We start from the raw sequence: 18678 nt of genomic DNA on the forward strand, positions 1-18678 counted from the left end.
GAACTCCCCTCTCCTTGTAGAGGCAGGCGTGTCCCTGTGACTTAGTTTCCTCACGTAAATTTATTGAAACTCCCGGGAGAGGGCCTTGCAAGTACCTGGTGTGCCTTCTCCCTGTAGCTATTAAACATGTTGCGGGGACCAGCCTTTCCCCATAGATACTGACACACTGTCTCTGCTCTGAGCTACAGTGTATCCTGTCACTGCCCTCCTGGGGGCTGCATGGACTCACCATCCCCTGATGTAAAACAGCTTGGGGCTATAGTCTATCGTTGAGTAACTCCTTCCTTTTGACAGAGTTGGTTCCTGGTGATGGATGAGGGGAAACGTTGCTAGGGAGCCTCCTAGAGTAATATTCCTAATCTACAAATTAAAAACATAGGATATAAAACACTACATCACAGTACAGGTCTTTCGGTCCATGATACTATGCTAATCTCTTAACCTACTCTAAGATCAATCTAACCTTTCCCTCCTACATAGCCCTCCATTTTTCTATCATACATGTGCCTATCTAAGAATCACTTAAATCAAATCAAGTTTAATTATCATTCAAACCATACATAGGTACTGCTGAACGAGACAGCATCTTCTGGGGCCAAGGTGCAAAACATTCAAAATAGCAAGCGAACTTTCAAAAATAGCATGTAACATAATTGAACTATCGAGCAAAGGAAGCATTTAATTCGATTTAAGACCCTGAGTGACAATGCCGATGGTACAGTCTCCCAGCAGTGTACAGACTCTCACAATCCAGTTTATTATTCCATCGCTTGTGCACGGGAGGGCAGCACCGATGGGAGAGGCCAAGCCCTAGCTGAGCTCAACCACGCTGTGTAGTGCTCTGCATTTCTCACCTGGTCTGCAGCAGCAGGCGAGGCCTAGTTCTTGCTACATCTGAGGCTACACGACTCCCGCGTTGACTGACCCTCCCCCAGACAAGGGTAACTGGGCCTGCGGAAATTTACATTATCACTGTCCAACAGTCTTGCAGTCTTCAGAAGTCTTTAGTGTTGAACCCCTGGCAGGGCATTCAACACAGCCACCACTCTGTGTTTTTAAAATAACCTGCCTCTGACGTCCACCCCCTCCCCTACACTTTCCTCCAATTGCTATAGAATTATGCCCCTTCATTTCTGCCACTTGTACTCGGGGGCGGCGGGGTAGTAGTGGTCTCTGGCTGTCCACTCTATCTATGCCTCTTATCATCTTGTACACCTCTATCAGGTCACCTATCATCCTGCTTTGCTCCAAAGAGAAAAGCTCTACCTCGCTCAACCTATCCTCATAAGAGAAATTAACGAGAAATTAAATGCATTGGGTGGAACACATTGGGTCAGTCACCCTGGTTTAAGGGTAAAGTGTCTGGTGCAGGGATTGTTCAGTGTTATTTATTCATTGTTTTCTAAAATAGCTGCTTCCTCTCTCTGCAGATTTCTGTACAGTGAACTGTTGAAGTACAACCCCAACTCTCCAGGTGACAGCCTTTTTGTGCCAGCACAGGACAACAGGTTACAGATTAAACCAGGAATAACATTTCATCTCTACATCAGGTCAGTTCAATTGTGTTCCCAACCTCCCGTGACTCACCCCACGTCCTCCTGTCTCCCCTCCTACTGCCGATGTCCCCAGGGTTTGCAGGGCAGATGGTGTTAGATCTGGAGATGCTGTTGCTAGAAGGACGTAGAACACAATACAGAAACAGGCTCACCCTGCTGGGCAGGTCTTCTGCCTAGTCTCATCGACCTGCATCACAGACCATGGTCTTCCAAATTCCTCTCACCCATGTATCTATCCAAACTTCTGTTAAATCTTACAGTTGAGCCTGCTTCCACCACTCCCGCTGGCAGCTTGGTTCCACGCATGCACCACCCTCTGAGTGAAGAAGTTCCCCCTCACATTCCCCTTAAGTACTTCATCTTCCACCCATCTTCAAACCTGTGGCCTCTAGTTCTAGTCTCAGCCAACCTGAAGAGGAAATACCTGTCTATACCTGCCCCCCACAATGTAATTTTCTATACCTCTACAAGATCTCCCCTCATTCTTCTCCTCTCCTAACCTATTCAAACTCTCCCTATAACTCAGGTCCTCAAGTTCCAGCAGCGTCTTGTAAATTTTCTCTGCACTCTTTCAAACTTATTGCTATTTTCCTGTAGTAGGTGACTAGAACAGCACACAATATTCTGCTAGGAGTCCTGCCATTGACCTTGTATTCTGCTTTCCAAAGTATATCACTTCACACTTTTCCAGACTGAAATCCATCTGCTACTTCTCAGCCCAGCTCTGCATCCTATCAATGTCCCGCTGCAACCTACGAGAATCTTCTACACCATCTCAAGCACCACCATCCTTCGTGTCAGCTGCCAACTTACTAAGCAACCCTTCAGTCACAAACAGCAGGGGTCTCAGAACAGTCAGAGTACGCTCCATCTACTACCACCTCTGCCTTCTGTGGGCAAGCCAATTCCAAATCCACACAGCCAAGTTTCCGTGGATCCCATGCTTCCAGACTTCCTGGGGAGCCTTGTCAAAAGCCTTACTAAAATCTATATACACCACTCCATCTTCATCAATGTGGTTTGTCACTTCCTTGAAAAAGTCTATCAGGCTTGTGAGGCATGACCTGCCCCTAAGGAAACCATGCTGACTATCCCTTACACAACTAGGCTTCTTCAAATACTCTTATATCCTGTCCCTAAGAATTCTCTCCATTAGTTTGCCAACCAAGTTTCGAAAAGCTTACAAGCAGGTGATTATGCAGACCTGCACTCAGTGGCCACGTTGTTAGGTACAGGAGCTACCTAATAAAGTGGCCTCCGAGTGTACGTTCGTGGTCTTGTGCTGCTGTGGCCCGTCCACTTCAAGGTTCAATGTGTTGTGCATTCAGAGATACTCTTCTACACACCACAGTTTTTATGCCTGATTCTTTGAATTATTGTCACCTTCCTGTCAGCTGCAACCATTCTCCTCCTCGCCTCTCTCATTAACAATGGCGTTTTCACTCTCAGAACTACTGCTCACTGGATTTTTTCTTTTTTTTTTTGGTTTTTGCACCATTCTCAGTAAACTCTGGAAAGTGTTGTGTGTGAAAATCCCAGATCAGCAATTTCTGAGATGCTGAAATCACCCTGTCTGGCACCAACAATTATTCCACGGTCAAAGTCACTTCGATCACATTTCTACCCCATTCTGATGTCTGGTCTGAGCAACAACTGAACCTCATGACCCTGTCTGCATGCTTTTATGCATTGAGTTGCTGCCACATGATTGGCTGATTAGATATTTGCTTCAACGAGTAGGTGTTCCTAATAAAGTGGCCACTGAGTGCATAGCCACGTGTAAAGTAAGCTAAAAGTACAAGGAAAAACACAATGAGAACCACAGTTTGGATCCTCGTCAAAGTGCGGGCACTGTTTGATTCTGCTGCTGTTCCCAGATTTATTGGTTTATTATTGTCACATGTACCAAGATACAGTGAAAAGCTTGTCTTGCTTACTGCTCATACAGACCGGATCATTACACAGTGCATTGAGGTAGAACAATAACAATGCAGAATACAGTGTAAAAGCTACCAAGAAAGTGCAGTGCAGGCAGACGATAAAGTGCAAGATCATAATGAGGTAGATTGTGAGGCCGGGAGTCCGTCGTATTGTACAAGAGGTCTGTTCGAGTGTCTGATAACAGTCTGATAGAAGCTGTCCTTGAGGGTGGTGCATGCATGGTTTGAGGCTTTTGTATTTTCTGCCCAATAGGAGAGTGGAGAAGAGAGAATGTCTGAGGTGGACAGGGTCTTTAATGTCCCACCTCAAACATTCTTTTTTCTCCCCTCTCCCATTGGGCAGAAGATACATAAGAAATAGGAGCAGGAGTCGGCCATCTGGCCCGTTGAGCCTGCTCCACCATTCAATGAGATCAAGGCTGATCTGACCATGGACTCGTCTCCACCTACCTGCCTTTTCCCCATAACCCTTAATTCCCCTACTATGCAAAAATTATCCAACCTTGTCTTAGGTACTGAGGTAGCCTCCACTGCTTCATTGGGCAGAGAATTCCACAGATTCACCACTCTCTGGGAAAAGCAGTTCCTACTCATCTTCGTCCTAAATCTACTCCCCCTAATCTTGAGACTATGTCCCCTAGTTCAGGTCTCACCTACTAGTGGAAACAACTTCCATGCCTCTACCTTATCTATCCCTTTCATAATTTTATATGTTTCTGTAAGATCTCCTCTCATCCTTCTGTACGGTCCCAGGCGACTCATAGTCTAACCAGGTGAAAGCCTGTACAACCAAGCCCAAAGGACAGCTTGTGCCCTACGGTTATCAGACTCTTAAACAGACCTTTTGTACAGTAAGGTGGGCTCTTGGCCTCACACTCTACATCAGCATTGCCTTTGCACCTTATTGTCTGCTTTGCACTGCACTTCCTCTAACTGTAACACTCTTATTCTGCACTCCAGAAGCTGCACACACTTTTGCTCCATATATTTAAATTTAAAAATGAAGAAGTGCATAGGTGATCCTTAATGGTAATAGCAGTACATAGTTTATTAGTAAATGTTTTATAGCCAGGGACTGTCTTTGCAGAGAAGGCCTGTTAGAAGTCTAATAGGCCAGAAGTAAAACGCCCAGAGGAAAACTCAATGTAACAGAATAAATCCAGTGAGGAGTTAAGTGGGGAGATTATTGCCGACGCATCAAGATTTCAGACAGGCACGTAAGCGGGCAGGAAATGAAAGAACAGGCAGATGTGTAGTTTAAAGTGGCATCATGGTTGACACAGATGTGGTAGGCCGAAGGGCCTGCTCCTGTCCGTATTGTTAGTGCTTTTCCCTTGTATTACTTGGATGTGCTGATGTGTTGCATTGGTCTGCATGGGTGCCGTGCAAGACGAGGATTTTCACCTTACCTTGGTACACAGGACAATAATAATGATGAGAAGGCCCTCCAGCACCAAAGGATGCCACAGCTGCCTTACTTTTATAAAGGTTGCTGTGGGTTTTCTGCAGAGGGTCTTTGTATTTACAGGAACACTCACAACAAGCTGGAGGAACTCAGCAGGTCGAGCAGCATCCGTGGAAAAGATCGGTCGATGTTTCGGGCTGGTACCCTTCGTCAGGACTGACGGAACATAAGGGTTCCGGCCCGAAACGTTGACCGATCTTTTCCACGGATGCTGCTCGACCTGCTGAGTTCCTCCAGCGTGTTGTGAGTGTTGCTTTGACCCCAGCATCTGCAGATTATTTTGTGTTTGTATTTACAGGTTTCCCCCCATCGGAAAATAGAGCATTCCTATGAAACCTTTCGTAAGCCAAAATGGTGTAAAGCAAAGAAGCAGTTACAATTAATTTATTTGGGAAAAATTTTTGAGTGTTCCCAGACCCAAAAAATAAGCCACCAAATCATACCAAATAGCACATAAAACCTAAAGAAAACGGCACATGCCCGCATGGGCACACACCTGCACGCATGGGCACACACCTGCCCGCACAAGGCTTTACGGTTATGGTAGTCTTTCTTGGGGTAAACACAAGTTTAAAGTGGGCGCCTTTTTTCTATATAAAGTGGAAATAATGTATGTACAGCGTAGTTTCACTTACCAGAATCGGGAAGATTTAGCCAAAAACAGATTTGTAGAATAAAAATCGGCACGTACACGCATGCGCACACACCTGCCCACGCAAGGCTTCATGGTCATGGTAGTCTTTCTCGGGGTAAACATAAGTTTAAAGCGGCCACTTTTTCTCGTAAAAACAAAAATCTTCAGATTTCTTTCGGTTAGTGAAAACAGGTACTAATGTAGGTCTTTCATAAAAGCGAAGTGACATAAAGCGAACTTTAGTAAAGCGAGGGACACCTGTATTTATTAAAAGATGCAGTGTGGAACAGGGCTTTCCAGCCCGGTGAGCCACACCACCTATCAGTCCAGCTATTTTAACCCCAGCCTAATCACAGGTCAATTTGCAAAGTCCAATTAACCTACCAAGTGGTACATTTTTGGAGTGGGGGAGGAAACCGGAGCACCCGGAGAAAACCCATGCACTCATGGGGAGAACGTATGAACTCCTTGCAGAGGGCACTGGAGTTGAACTCTGAACTCCGAAATGCCCCGACTGTAATAGTGTCAAGCTAATTGCTGTGGTGCCCAATGTCAACAAATGTCTGGTGATGTGGAAGACTCTCCATCCCTCATCCCATGCCTCTCGACCTCACTTCCCCAGCACCGCCCCGTGTGGAGATGGCGCCCTGTTTGACAAGTCGTGTAGCGAGCCGCCGACGAAAGAAGGAGACAATTCGCATCACCCACTGTTCGAGAACACGAAACAGGGCAAACTGCGTACCAAGGTGGAGAACGGTAAGTCCACACCACGCTCTGCCCTGCCCTGTCCACTGGGAGCTACAGGCCCTCGCACGTTGGCTCTGGGAGTAAAAATCTCACTGATCTTTAGAGACCCTGAGCTCTGACCCAGGTCCAACAGAAACAGGAGACAATGACTCTTACCATGGGGGTGGTGAATGTAGAAACTGAGCATGTTTCAGTGTCTGGAGTGAGGTACGTTGGTACCCAGCAAGGGGAGCTCTACTCCCTAAAAAGTCTTGTCATGCCTTGCCCTGGGAATGTGTGATGGGACAGTGTAGAAAAGGTTTTCTCTTGTGTCTAACCTGTGATGTCCTTTCCTTGGAAATGTGTGACAGTACAGTGTAGCAGGAGCTTTGCTCTGAGTCTAACCTGCCGTGTCCCTGTTCTGGGAACGTGTGATGGAGATGGGATGGGACGGTGTGAAGGGAACTTTATTCTGTGTCTGATCCTGGGAGGGTGTGAAGGGATGATGTAGAGGGAGCTCCACTCTGTGTCTGGCCCCGGGAGTGTGTGATGGAACAGTGTGGAGGGAGCTTCATTCTGTGTCTGACCCTGGGAGTGTGTGATGGGACAGTGTGGAGGGAGATTCACTCTGTGTCTGACCCCGGGAGTGTGTGATGGGACGGTGTGGAGGGAGATTGACTCTGTGTCTGACCCCGGGAGTGTGTGATGGGACGGTGTGGGGGGAGATTGACTCTGTATCTGACCCTGAGAGTGTGTGATGGGACAGTGTGGAGGGAGTTTCACTCTGTGTCTGACCCCGGGAGTGTGTGATGGGACGGTGTGGAGGGAGATTGTCTCTGTGTCTGACCCCGGGAGTGTGTGATGGGACGGTGTAGAGGGAGTTTCACTCTGTGTCTGACCCCGGGAGTGTGTGATGGGACGGTGTGGGGGGAGATTGACTCTGTGTCTGACCCCGGGAGTGTGTGATGGGACGGTGTGGGGGGAGATTGACTCTGTGTCTGACCCCGGGAGTGTGTGATGGGACGGTGTAGAGGAAGCTTCACTCTGTGTCTGACCCTGGGAGTGTGTGATGGGACCGTGTAGAGGGAGCTTCACTCTGTGTCTGACCCTGGGAGTGTGTGATGGGACCGTGTAGAGGGAGCTTCACTCTGTGTCTGACCCCGGGAGTGTGTGATGGGACAGTGTAGAGGGAGCTTCACTCTGTGTCTGACCCTGGGAGTGTGTGATGGAACAGTGTGGAGGGAGCTTCATTCTGTGTCTGACCCTGGGAGTGTGTGAAGGTATGGTGTAGAGGGAGCTGCACTAGGTGTAACTTGCACGGCCCCTGATCTGGGAATATTGAACAGGCTAACGTAGATGGACTTCACTCTGTGATTAACCCTGGGAGTGTGATGGGACAATGCAGAGGGAGCTTTATTATCCATCTAACCTGTGCTGCCCCTCTTCTGTTAGTGTCTGATAGGACTGGGCGCAGGATGCTTGGTTCTCTGTATAAATGTGGTTGATGCTAACACCTGGTAAAATTGCTTATGGTTTTGTTATGGTTGTAACATTAATTAAGCCTCTGTTAGAAATCATGGACGGGCACTTTTAAGTGTGAGATCTCTCTCAGCGCTGAAATATTGCTGCGAATAGTTTGTCAGTGGAAAGCAGGGTTGTTCAGTGACGAGTTCCTGGTGTTACTAGTGTCGGAACAAAACTGACCAAGACTAAGGGAGCTACAACTGACCTGGGTGTCATAGGTGAATACACCTATTCTCTCCGCCGTCCTCGAATGCCATGGTTTGGATGAGCACGAGGTTGGATTTGGTTCTGTTGACCAAGCAGAATGCAAGAGGAACTCAGCAGGTCAGGCAGCTTCTGGAAAAAGAATAAACAGTCGCCATTTTGTGCGGAGACCAACCAATCCTGAAGGGACTTGGCCTGAAATGTCGATTGTTTATTGCTCTCCGTGGATGCTACCTGATCTGATGAGTTCCTCCAATATCTTGTATGGGTTACTCTGGATTTCCAGCATCTGAAGAATCTCTTGTGCTGAGTTCTGCCCACCTAGTCCCCACTGGCATTAACCGGGTGTGTGTGGGTAGCCGCCGCCAGACCTTCCTACCAACTCTTTCCCCTTGTCCTCCAGGTGAAGGGACCATCCCAGTGGAGTCAAGTGACATTGTGCCGACGTGGGACGGGATTCAGCACGGCGAGAGGCTCCGCACCATGTCCTGTAGCGACAAGATCCTGCGCTGGAATGTGCTGGGCCTTCAGGGGGCGCTGCTGTCACATTTCATCCACCCCGTCTATCTTAGTTCCATTACCTTGGGTGAGTAGGTCAAGTTCATCTTTATTGTTACCAACACACGTCCCCAGGGGATAAATGCCATGAAAATTACCTTTTGCAGCAGCAGCACAATGCATTACATACATAAGTTAACATGCAAAATCATACTGGTTCAAGCTGAGAGAGGTAGAAAAAGAAATCCTGTCAGGAATAATGTTTTGTGTTTCGGGTGGGTTCAAGAACCTCATGGCATTGGGGAAAGAAGCTGTTGTTCAACCTTGAGGTGTGGGTCTTAGAGTCGTAGAGCACTACAGGACAGAAGCAGGCTTTTCAGCCCATCTAGTCTGTGCTGAGCTGTTATTCTGCCCAGTCCCTTCGAACTGCACGTGGGCATAGCCCTCCATACCCATCGAGTCCGTCTACTTATCCCAGCTTAAAAGTTGAAGTCGAACCCGCATCCAAGTTTCCTCTCTCAGCTCGGTCCACACTCGTACCACCCTCTGAGTGAAGAAATTCCTCCTCAATTTCTCCTTAAATGGGTCTTCAGGCTCCCATACCTCCTGCTAGATGGCAGCATCAGGAAGAGGGCTGGGCCCCAGATGATGGGGTCCTTTATGTCGGGTGTTGTCTTGCTGACATGGAGCTGCCTGAGTCCCACTGCCCTCTGTACTCTTGTGCTTTTGTTTTCATACCACACCGTGATGTAACCAGTCAGCCAACATCCCTGTGGGGGTATCTACAGTTGGCACTCAGGCAACATCCATTCAATGGGCAATCAAGCAGTCCAGGAGAAGGGTCTCGACCTGAAATAGCAACTGTCCATTTTCTACCACAGGTGCTGCCCGACCCTTTGAATTCTTCCACCAGTTTGTGTGTTACTCCAGATTCCAGCACCTGCAATCTCCGTGTTTTCAGAGTCTTCAATAAATATCCTTAAATCCTTAAGAGAGACAGTCTAATGTTGTTGCATTCTTTAAGAAAGGCTCTAAGAATAAGCCAGGAAATTCTAGGCCAGTGAGTCTGACATCAGTAGTGGGAAAGTTATTGGAAGGTTTTCTAAGGGACTGGATATATATACAAGTATTTGGATAGACAGGAACTGATTAGGGACAGTCAACATGGCTTTGTGCATGTCTAACCAATCTTATAGAATTTTTCAAGGAAGATACCAGAAAAATTGGTGCAGGCGAGGTGGTGCCTACAGGGTCCTGCATGGGAGGCTGGTCAAGAAGGTTCAGTCGCTCGGCATTCCTGATGGGTAGTAAATTGGATTAGACTTTGGCTTTGTGGAGAAGCCAGGGAGTGGTGTTAGATTGTTGCCTCTCTGCCTGGAGGCCTGTGACTAGCAGTGTGCCACAGGGATCAGTGCTGGGTTTGTGTTGTTTGTCATCTATATCAACAGTCTGGATGATATTGTGGTAAAATGGATCAGCAAATTTGCAGATGGCAACAAGATTGGGGGTATAGTGGACAGTGAGGAAGTCTATCCAAACTTGCAGTGGAATCTGGAAAAATGGGCTGAAAAATGGCAAATGGAATTTAATGCAGACAAGTGTGAGGTGGTGTACTTCCGGAGGACCAGCCAGGGTAGATCTTATACGGTGACTGGTAGAACAGAGGGATCTGGGTATACAGGTCCCTAATTCATTGAAAGTGGCGTCACAGGTACCGGGTCATAAAAATGTTTATGGCACATTGGCTTTCGCAAACCAATATATTGAGTACAGGAGTTGGGATGTTAAGATGAAATTGCATAAGATGTGGCTGAGGCCTAGTTTGCAGTATTTTGTTCAGGTTTGGACCCCAACCTACAGGAATTGAAATTGAAAAGTACAGGGAAAATTTACAAGGTTGTTGCCAGAACTTGAAGACCTGAATTATATGGAAAGATTGAATAGGTTAGGACTTTATCTCTGGAGCGGAGGAGAATGAATGGAGATTTGGTACAGGTGTACAAAATTATAGATAGGTTATATGTAAGCAGGCATTGGTTGAGACTGGGACTAGAGGTCATGGGTTAAGGGTGAAAGGTGAAATGTTTAAGGGGAACATGAGGTTGGAGTTCACTCAGGGTGGTTTGAGTGCGGAACGAGCTGCCAGCTGAAGTAGTGGATGTGAGTTCAATTTCAGCATTTAGTTATACCAGTGGTTCCCCATTCTCTGGGTGAAGATGTTTCCTTCTCTTGGCCTACATGATCAATCATTACTTGGAGACAATGACCCTGGTCCGTGACCCAGCTCCTCACTTTTCTCAATAATTACGTATTGCATTGTACTGCTGATGCAAAGTCAATACATTTCTCAACTTCTGCCAGTGATGAATAATAGACCTGTACACAAATTTTCAGCGAGGTCTCAGCTGGAGTAACACAGACATGCACTCACACAGAGTCAGGCAGCATCTAAGGTAGGAAATAAACAGTTGACATTTGGGGCTGAGATCCTCATCAGGACTGGAGAAGGAGAGAGAGCAAACAGCGAGTAAAAGGCTGGTGGGGAGGGGGAGGAGCATGAGCTGGATGGGTAATAGGTGAATTTACTGATATGGTCCAGGTGAACCATTTCCGTCCTTCCCACCTGCAGGCTACCTGTACAGCCACGGGCACCTGGCACGCGCAGTCTGCTGTCGCATGTCCAGGGATGGTGATGAGTTTCGAACATCTCTACCTTATCCGTACACGCTGAATCACCCGCAGGTGAGTGTGCATTCTGTTGCTGCAGTCAGGGTGGACAGGGAGGGGGGCTTCCCAATATCACACCTGTAGCTCTGTGTCACTTAGATCCCTAATCCAACACACAATGTTCATTGTTTAATACGAGCTCTGACACTGTTTAACACTGGGGTACAGTATCAGTGGGGACTGGTCTCTTCACTGTATAACACTGGGGTACAGTACAGGTGGGGATGGGTCTGTTACTGTACAACAGTGGCCCCCAACCACCGGGCCGCAAAGCATGAGCTACCGGGCCGCGAGGAAACGATATGATTTGGCGATATGAGTCAGCTGCACCTTTCCTCATTCCCTGTCACGGCCACTGTTGAGCTTGAACACACGCGAGGTCATTACACATGCGAGGTTGTGACCCACGCGTCATCCATGTCAGAGCGGGAAGGAGATCAACTCCTCGAGCTCGCAAATGACAGAGGGCTGAGAAGTATGTTTGACATAACATCTCTGCTGGCATTCTGGATCAAAGTCAAGGCTAAATATCCTGAGATAGCCATGAAAGCACTGAAAACGTTGCTTCCATTTCCATCGTATCTCTGCAATGAATGCAGCGAAAACTAAATTGCGGAATAGACTGGACATAAGGAACCCCCTTCGAGTATCGCTGTCTCCCATCACCCCTCGATGGCACCGTCTTGTTGCAGGAAAACAAGCCCAGGGCTCCCACCAATTCAGCGATATTGGTGTGTTGCAATGATTTTGTATGTTCATACGGGGAAAATATGTGCTGTGTGTTTAATATCCAAACATGACTTAAAATGTTATGATGCTATTGACTTATATAACCATATAACAATTACAGCACGGAAACAGACCATCCCTGCCCTTCTAGTCCGTGCTGAACGCTACTCTCACCTAGTCCCACCGACCTGCACTCAGCCCATAACCCTCCATTCCTTTCCTGCCCATATACCTATCCAATTTTTCTTTAAATGATAATATCGAACCTGCCTCTACCACTTCTACTGGAAGTTCGTTCAATACTTACTTCAAGCTCCCCGTCCTCCCCTGATAATTGACTTATCACTATATTCATGCGAGGAAAGTATGTGCTGTGTGTTTAATATTAAATTCGTTATATAAACCCTTTCAGAAACGAAATTGAGTATATTAACCACTTATCACCTATATTACGGTCGTGATTAACACCCGCCCCCCTGCCCGGGAACAGAATCGCCAAAAACGATTTGTAGGAAAAAGAATCGGCTCGTACACGCAAGCGCACTGGTGCCCGCGCAAGGTTTCATGGTCATTGTAGTCTTTCTGGGAGTAAACACAACATATTTGACTGCTACTCTTGTCCGTTGGCAACCCTACCCACACCCCTGGTCGGCCGGTCCGCAAGAATATTGTCAATATTAAACCGGTCTGCAGTGCAAAAAAGGTTGGGGACCCCTGCTGTACAACACTGGGGTACAGTACTGGTAGGGGTGGGTTTGTCACTGTATAACACCGGGGTACAGTACTGGTAGGGATGGGTTTGTCACTGTATAACACCTGGGTACTGAATCGCTGGGGACGGGACTGTCACTGTATAACACCGGGGTACAGTACTGGTAGGGATGGGTTTGTCACTGTATAACACCGGGGTATAGTACCGGTGGGGACGGGACTGTCACTGAACAACACTGGGGTACAGTACTGGTAGGGATGGGTTTGTCACTGTATAACACCTGGGTACTGAATCGCTGGGGACGGGACTGTCACTGTATAACACCAGGGTACAGTAGTGGTAGGGATGGGTTTGTCACTGTATAACACCGGGGTACAGTACCGGTGGGGACGGGACTGTCACTGTATAACACTGGGGTACCGTACCGGTGGGGACGGGTCTGTCACTGTATAACACCGGGGTACAGTACCGGTGGGGACGGGACTGTCACTGTACAACACTGGGGTATAGTACCGGTGGGGACGGGTCTGTCACTGTATAACACCATGATTCGCCCTCGCCCGCGGCACGGGACTGATTGTAAGTTCTGATTCGCAGATCGGCCGGGTCAGCGTGTACGACTCGACGCGGCAGACTGGGAAAACGAAGGAGTCTAGCGTGAACTGGTCCCTGGCGGATGGGTCTGAGGTGGAGGTCCTGGATGGAACCAAGGGGAAAGTAGATGGGTAAAGTACACACAGTTTGGTTAACGGGTTGTCCCAGTGTAATGTTCTGTCAACCCCATGATGCCTGACACCCACACTACAGTGCATCTTACAAACACAACGATTAGCTTTATTTATCATGAGTATATCAAAACGTGCACAGCGAAACGAGTTGTTTGTGTCAATGCCCCAACACAGCCCGAGGATGTGCTGGTGGCAGCCTGCAAAGCACACTTCCACCACCAACATAGCATGCCCACATCTCACTGACCATAACTGTACATATTTTGAATGTGGGAGGAAACTGGAACACGTAGAGAAAACCCACACAAACACAAGGAGAACATCATAAACACCTTACAGATAGCGGCAGGAATTGAATCCCAATCAGTGATTGCTGGCTCTGAAATAGATGCTGCCTGACCTGCTGTGTTCCGCCGGCATTTTCTGTGTGTCATTTCAGCGCGTTTCCACCACCCACCCAAACATTTCTGAGGCACGGTCTCTTGTAAGAATCTCAGTTCCATTCGGCCCATTCTGTCAATACTGACCAGCAGTTTTAATCCCAACCCCCAGCTCTTGGTCCACCATCTTCTCTACCTGGCAGAATTCAAGTGCTCAGGTGATAACATGTTCAATGCTGTCAGTGACTGCTTTCACCGCAGTGTGTTTCAGTCCTCGCTGGGTGAAGAAGGCCCCCCTCAGATCCCGTCTGAATCTCGTCCCCCTTTCCCCTGAATTTGAGGCTGCAGTTATTTATTTATTTATTTATTTTCCGTGTCAGGCCCTTCCAACTCACTCACCCCAGCCGTGTGACCAATTGACCTGCTAATCCGTATATGTGTGTGGAATGTGGGAGGAAACCAGAGCACCCAGAGGAAACCCACAGGGTCACAATGTACAAACTCCTTATAGACGTGGAGGAACTGAACCCCGGTCACTGGCGCTGTAATAGCATTACGCTAACGTGCTGCCTTGTCAAAGGTTTTATCTACCTCTGATAAGGGAGGAAGTTTACCGCTCTACCCTATCTATACCTTTACACAACTCGCTCTTAAATCTCCTCTGCACCAAGTCTAATCAAGATCCAGCTGAGTGTCCCATAATTAACACTGCAGCACAGAAACGGGCCCTTCAGCCTATCTGGCTAAAGCCAAATTCTTCTGCCTAGTCCCATCAATCTGCACCCTGACCATAGCCCTCTGTATCCCTCCCATCCACGTACCTATCCAAATTTCCTCTTGCATGTTGAAATCGAACCCACATCCACTATTTCCACTGGCAGCTCCTCCCACACTCTCACCACTCTCCGGTTCTACTTAGTATTTCACCTTTCACTTTTAACATTTGACGTTCTAGTCCTACCCAACCTCAGTGGGAAAAGGCTGCTTGCATACACCTCATAATTGTGTATACCTCTATCAAAATTCCACTCATTCTCCTACCCTTGAGTTGGTGGAGTGGTGAAACAACAACCAGAAGAGCAGGGGGAGCCATCCTCCTCTTCAAAGTGGTGGCCAGGGATCCTTTAGCAGGTGGGTGGGAAGGGAGTAGCTTCTGCTGAACACTTTTGTCTAGAGCTTTCCCTGACATACTACCCTGGCAGCAGTGGCACTGGGGTAACTTCTGAAGGTCAATAGATGTAAGGGAGAAGTTTGGTTAGACTGCCGTCAGTACATGAGACAAGCGAATCTTTTTCTTCACTTCTCTGCCCAATCCAGACCCCAGCTGGACATCTCCCGCGTGTCCAAAAGCAACCTGTATGATCTGTTCCGCCAGCTGTGTGCCAAGACTGGGCGCCAGGACCTGCTGGGATTGGCCTCCTACTCGGACGCCAAGGAGGCAGCCGCGGACTTCCAAAACGCCCGGACCCTGTTCTTCAAAGCCCTGGAGCAGATGAACTATGGAAACTGGATCCAGAAGCCTTCGGAGGAGAAAAGTTTCATGAAGAGCGAGGCGTAGCTGATCCTTCAGGGCTGCGTTGGGGTGGATCGGGGAACATTTCTGTACAGAGGTTGTAGAGAGTTTAAACAAACACACACACATGCACACAACTTTTAAAGAGAAGTGCATATAATTCCAGAAGTTCCTTTATAAATCTGTAAAATGTTTATAATCGAATATAGTTTAAATCCAATGATATAGACAATTTAAAGAGAGTTACTTGGGTTTAGAGTGGGGTGGGGTGGGTGCCTTTTTCACACGCAGTCCTTAGCTCGGGTTGACAGTTCTGCTGGGTAGGAAGGTCCTTGGAGGGTGGAGGGAATTCCTGCTTCAGCACGATGGTGTACTCTCTCTCTGTTAGCGCAGAGTTAATTTTGAGTTGAGAAATGGGAGTAACCATTTAAATAGAGCGTTAATAGAGTCATAGAACACTACAGCACGCAAATAGGCCCTTCAGCCCATCTAGTCTGTGCCGAACTATTAATCTGCCTAATCCCACTGACCTGCACCTAGACCATAGCCTTCCAGACCCCTCCTATCCAAGCACTGTACCTGTCCAACTTTCTCATAAGTGCTGAAATCGAACCAAACCCACATCCACCTGCAGCTCGTTCTATACCTTTATCACCCTCTGAGTGAAGAAGTTCCTCTTCATGTTGCCCTTAAACATTTCACCTTTCACGCTTAAGCCATGACCTCTAGTTCAAGTCTCACACAATCTCTGGAAAATAACCTGCTTGCATTTGCCCTGTCTATACCCCTCATAATTTTGTATTACTCAATCATAATTTTGGTTATGATTGAGTCTTGGGCATTTAGAAGCATTTACTTTCCCGTTTCTCTGCTGCTGGGAGATGGAGGTTGGTAGAGTTCAGTTCCTGGGAGTCAATGTGCCAAGTCCTCCCCTAAGACTACCCCATCACTGTGGAGGCTAATCAGTGTAAATTAATGGCACTGGTCGGACCAAGTGTGAAAATTACTGCTTTCTGCTTGCATTTCCTGAGCCTGGACTTCCTCGGTAGCTATGGGAAAGATTGAAAGGAAGAAAGCAAGAGGAACGCAAAGACAAATGATGATGGAGACAGCAGCCAGAGAACTGGGAATGAATACCAATGAATTGATCCACTTGACCCGAAACAGGAGTGTGTGGACCATGGCAGTCAAAGCTCAAACTGGGCACGGCACCTGATGTTAATGATGGACTTCCTCGGCTGACACTTTCCGATGTCTGAGGTGTCAGACTGCACTTCACGCCTACTTTGAATCCCTCCTCCCTGCCTCCGGTTACAGAGTCGCTCCCAGCTTTTTGGACTTGTGCTACACTTCTAGCCCCGGGAGTCCTTCCTTATCAGCAGGCCTTCACCGAGTCCATGTTAGTTCTCCTTCAGCCACTTCAGACTGCAACAAGGGAGCTGGAGCACCGCAGACTGGGACAGAGGGGCAGAATTTTGGCCCAGAGCTAATTAAAGCGTCAGTGATTTGTTTGCAGAAGTTTAATTTCTCCTGGTTAATGAACCCTTCCCACAATAATCTGCCACTGTACACTATCAGTGGAGACAGATCTGTCACTGGGTACAGTACTGGTGAGAACGGGTCTGTCACTGTATAACACCGTGTTACGTACTAGTGGGGACAGGTCTGTCATTGTATAACAGGGTACAGTACTGGTGAGGACGGGCCTGTCACTGTATAACACCGTGTTACGTACTAGTGGGGACAGGTCTGTCATTGTATAACCGTGTTATGTACTAGTGGGGACGGGTCTGTCACTGTATAACACTGGGGTACAGTACTGGAGGGGACGGGTCTGTCACTGTATAACACCGTGATACGTACTAGTGGGGACAGGTCTGTCATTGTATAACATGGGTACAGTACCGGTGAGGACAGGTCTCTGTATAACACCGTGTTACGTACTAGTGGGGACAGGTCTGTCACCGTATAACACTGGGGTACAGTACTGGTGGGGACGGGTCTGTCACTGTATAACACTGTGATACGTACTAGTGGGGACAGGTTTGTCATTGTATAACCGTGTTATGTACTAGTGCGGACAGGTCTGTCATTGTATAACATGGGTACAGTACCGGTGAGGACAGGTCTGTCTCTATATAACACCATGTTATATACCGATGGGTTACAATGTTACCGGCAGGGACAGGTCTCTGTATAACACCGTGTTACATACTTGTGGGGACAGGTCTGTCATTGTATAACACTGGGGTACAGTACCGGTGAGGACGGGTCTGTCTCTGTGTAGCACCAGTGTTATGTACTGATGGGGACAAGTCTGTCTCTGTATAATTCTGGGGTGCAGTACATTTCCACTCTGTCTAGGTCGTACAGTATTCAATAAGTTTGAGTGAGATGCTCCTTCATTAATTTTAACTCCAGTGAGTGTGGTCCCAAAGGCATCAAATGCTCCACGTACATTAACCCTTTCATTCCCGGGATCATTCTTATGAATCTGCTTTGGACCCTCCCCAATGTCAGTATCCATAGATATGGGGCCCAAAACTTAAGTTTGTGAAAATGACTTATGTTTTTTTTTGCCATCCAGTTGAAGGTGCCTGTCAGTGCTGAAGCGTCCAGCCCCCTCTGTTTGTGTGAGGTAACAAATAGGAGGGAGGGAGGGTGGTGTTGAGGGAGGGACATGCAGAGGGTACCTTCCCCGGAGGCCGGTGGCTGTGCCATGGCCCCTGTGGTTCCTGCTTCTTGCCGTCACTAGGTGTGGGGAGTCGTCGCTCTAAACCTACGGAATCCTTCATGAAGCGAACCAGAGCACCCAGTGCTGTGAGGCTTTGAGTGAAAGTGACCCCACATCTTAGCGGAAATGCATGGCATGTCAAACCGCCTGATCCCAGCGTTTGTTAGTGAACCTATTTTGTTTGGGGGGTGGTAGAAGTGGGTGGGGGAGGGTGCTACGTGTTACTTTACTGCGTGTGTGTGTGTATATATATAAGCTCCATTTTTACAAAATTTTGTTTTTTGTAACAAGTAGTCTCGTTCTGTTCCATTAACTCCACCAGAATAAATCTATGTTCATCTTTTAAGAAAACTGGTGTAGAAATGTTTTATTTTATAAAGATTTAAAGATTAGCTTTGCACTCAGTGGCCACTTTATTAGGTACACCTTGTTAATGCAAATATCTAATTCTCGTGTGGCAGCAACTCAATACACAAAAGCATGAAGACATGGCCAAGAGGTTCAGTTGTTGCTCAGACCAAATATCAGAATGAAGAAGAAATGTAATCTGAGTGACTTTGGCTGTGGTGTGGTTGTTGGTGCCCAAAGGGATGGTTTGAGTCTCTCAG

General features: G+C 47.6%; 1 protein-coding gene across 2 annotated transcripts in view; it reads left to right on the forward strand.

Moving 5' to 3' along the window:
* adar (adenosine deaminase RNA specific) overlaps positions 1–18382 on the forward strand; it is a 112858-nt gene extending 94476 nt beyond the window's left edge. The window contains exons 10-15 of one of the 2 annotated variants that reach the window (XM_063041866.1): positions 1431–1550; positions 6218–6351; positions 8453–8635; positions 11177–11289; positions 13313–13440; positions 15141–18381. In XM_063041866.1, coding sequence (XP_062897936.1) covers positions 1431–1550; positions 6218–6351; positions 8453–8635; positions 11177–11289; positions 13313–13440; positions 15141–15381 — 919 coding nt within the window. In that variant the 3' untranslated portion in view covers positions 15382–18381. Of the gene's footprint in view, positions 1–1430; positions 1551–6217; positions 6352–8452; positions 8636–11176; positions 11290–13312; positions 13441–15140 lie in introns of both variants that reach the window. The other variant, XM_063041865.1, reaches the window with a different exon arrangement.
* The last annotated feature ends 296 nt before the right edge of the window (positions 18383–18678 follow it).

Source organism: Mobula hypostoma, chromosome 2, assembly GCF_963921235.1.
Source record: "Mobula hypostoma chromosome 2, sMobHyp1.1, whole genome shotgun sequence".
NCBI lineage: Eukaryota > Metazoa > Chordata > Chondrichthyes > Myliobatiformes > Myliobatidae > Mobula > Mobula hypostoma.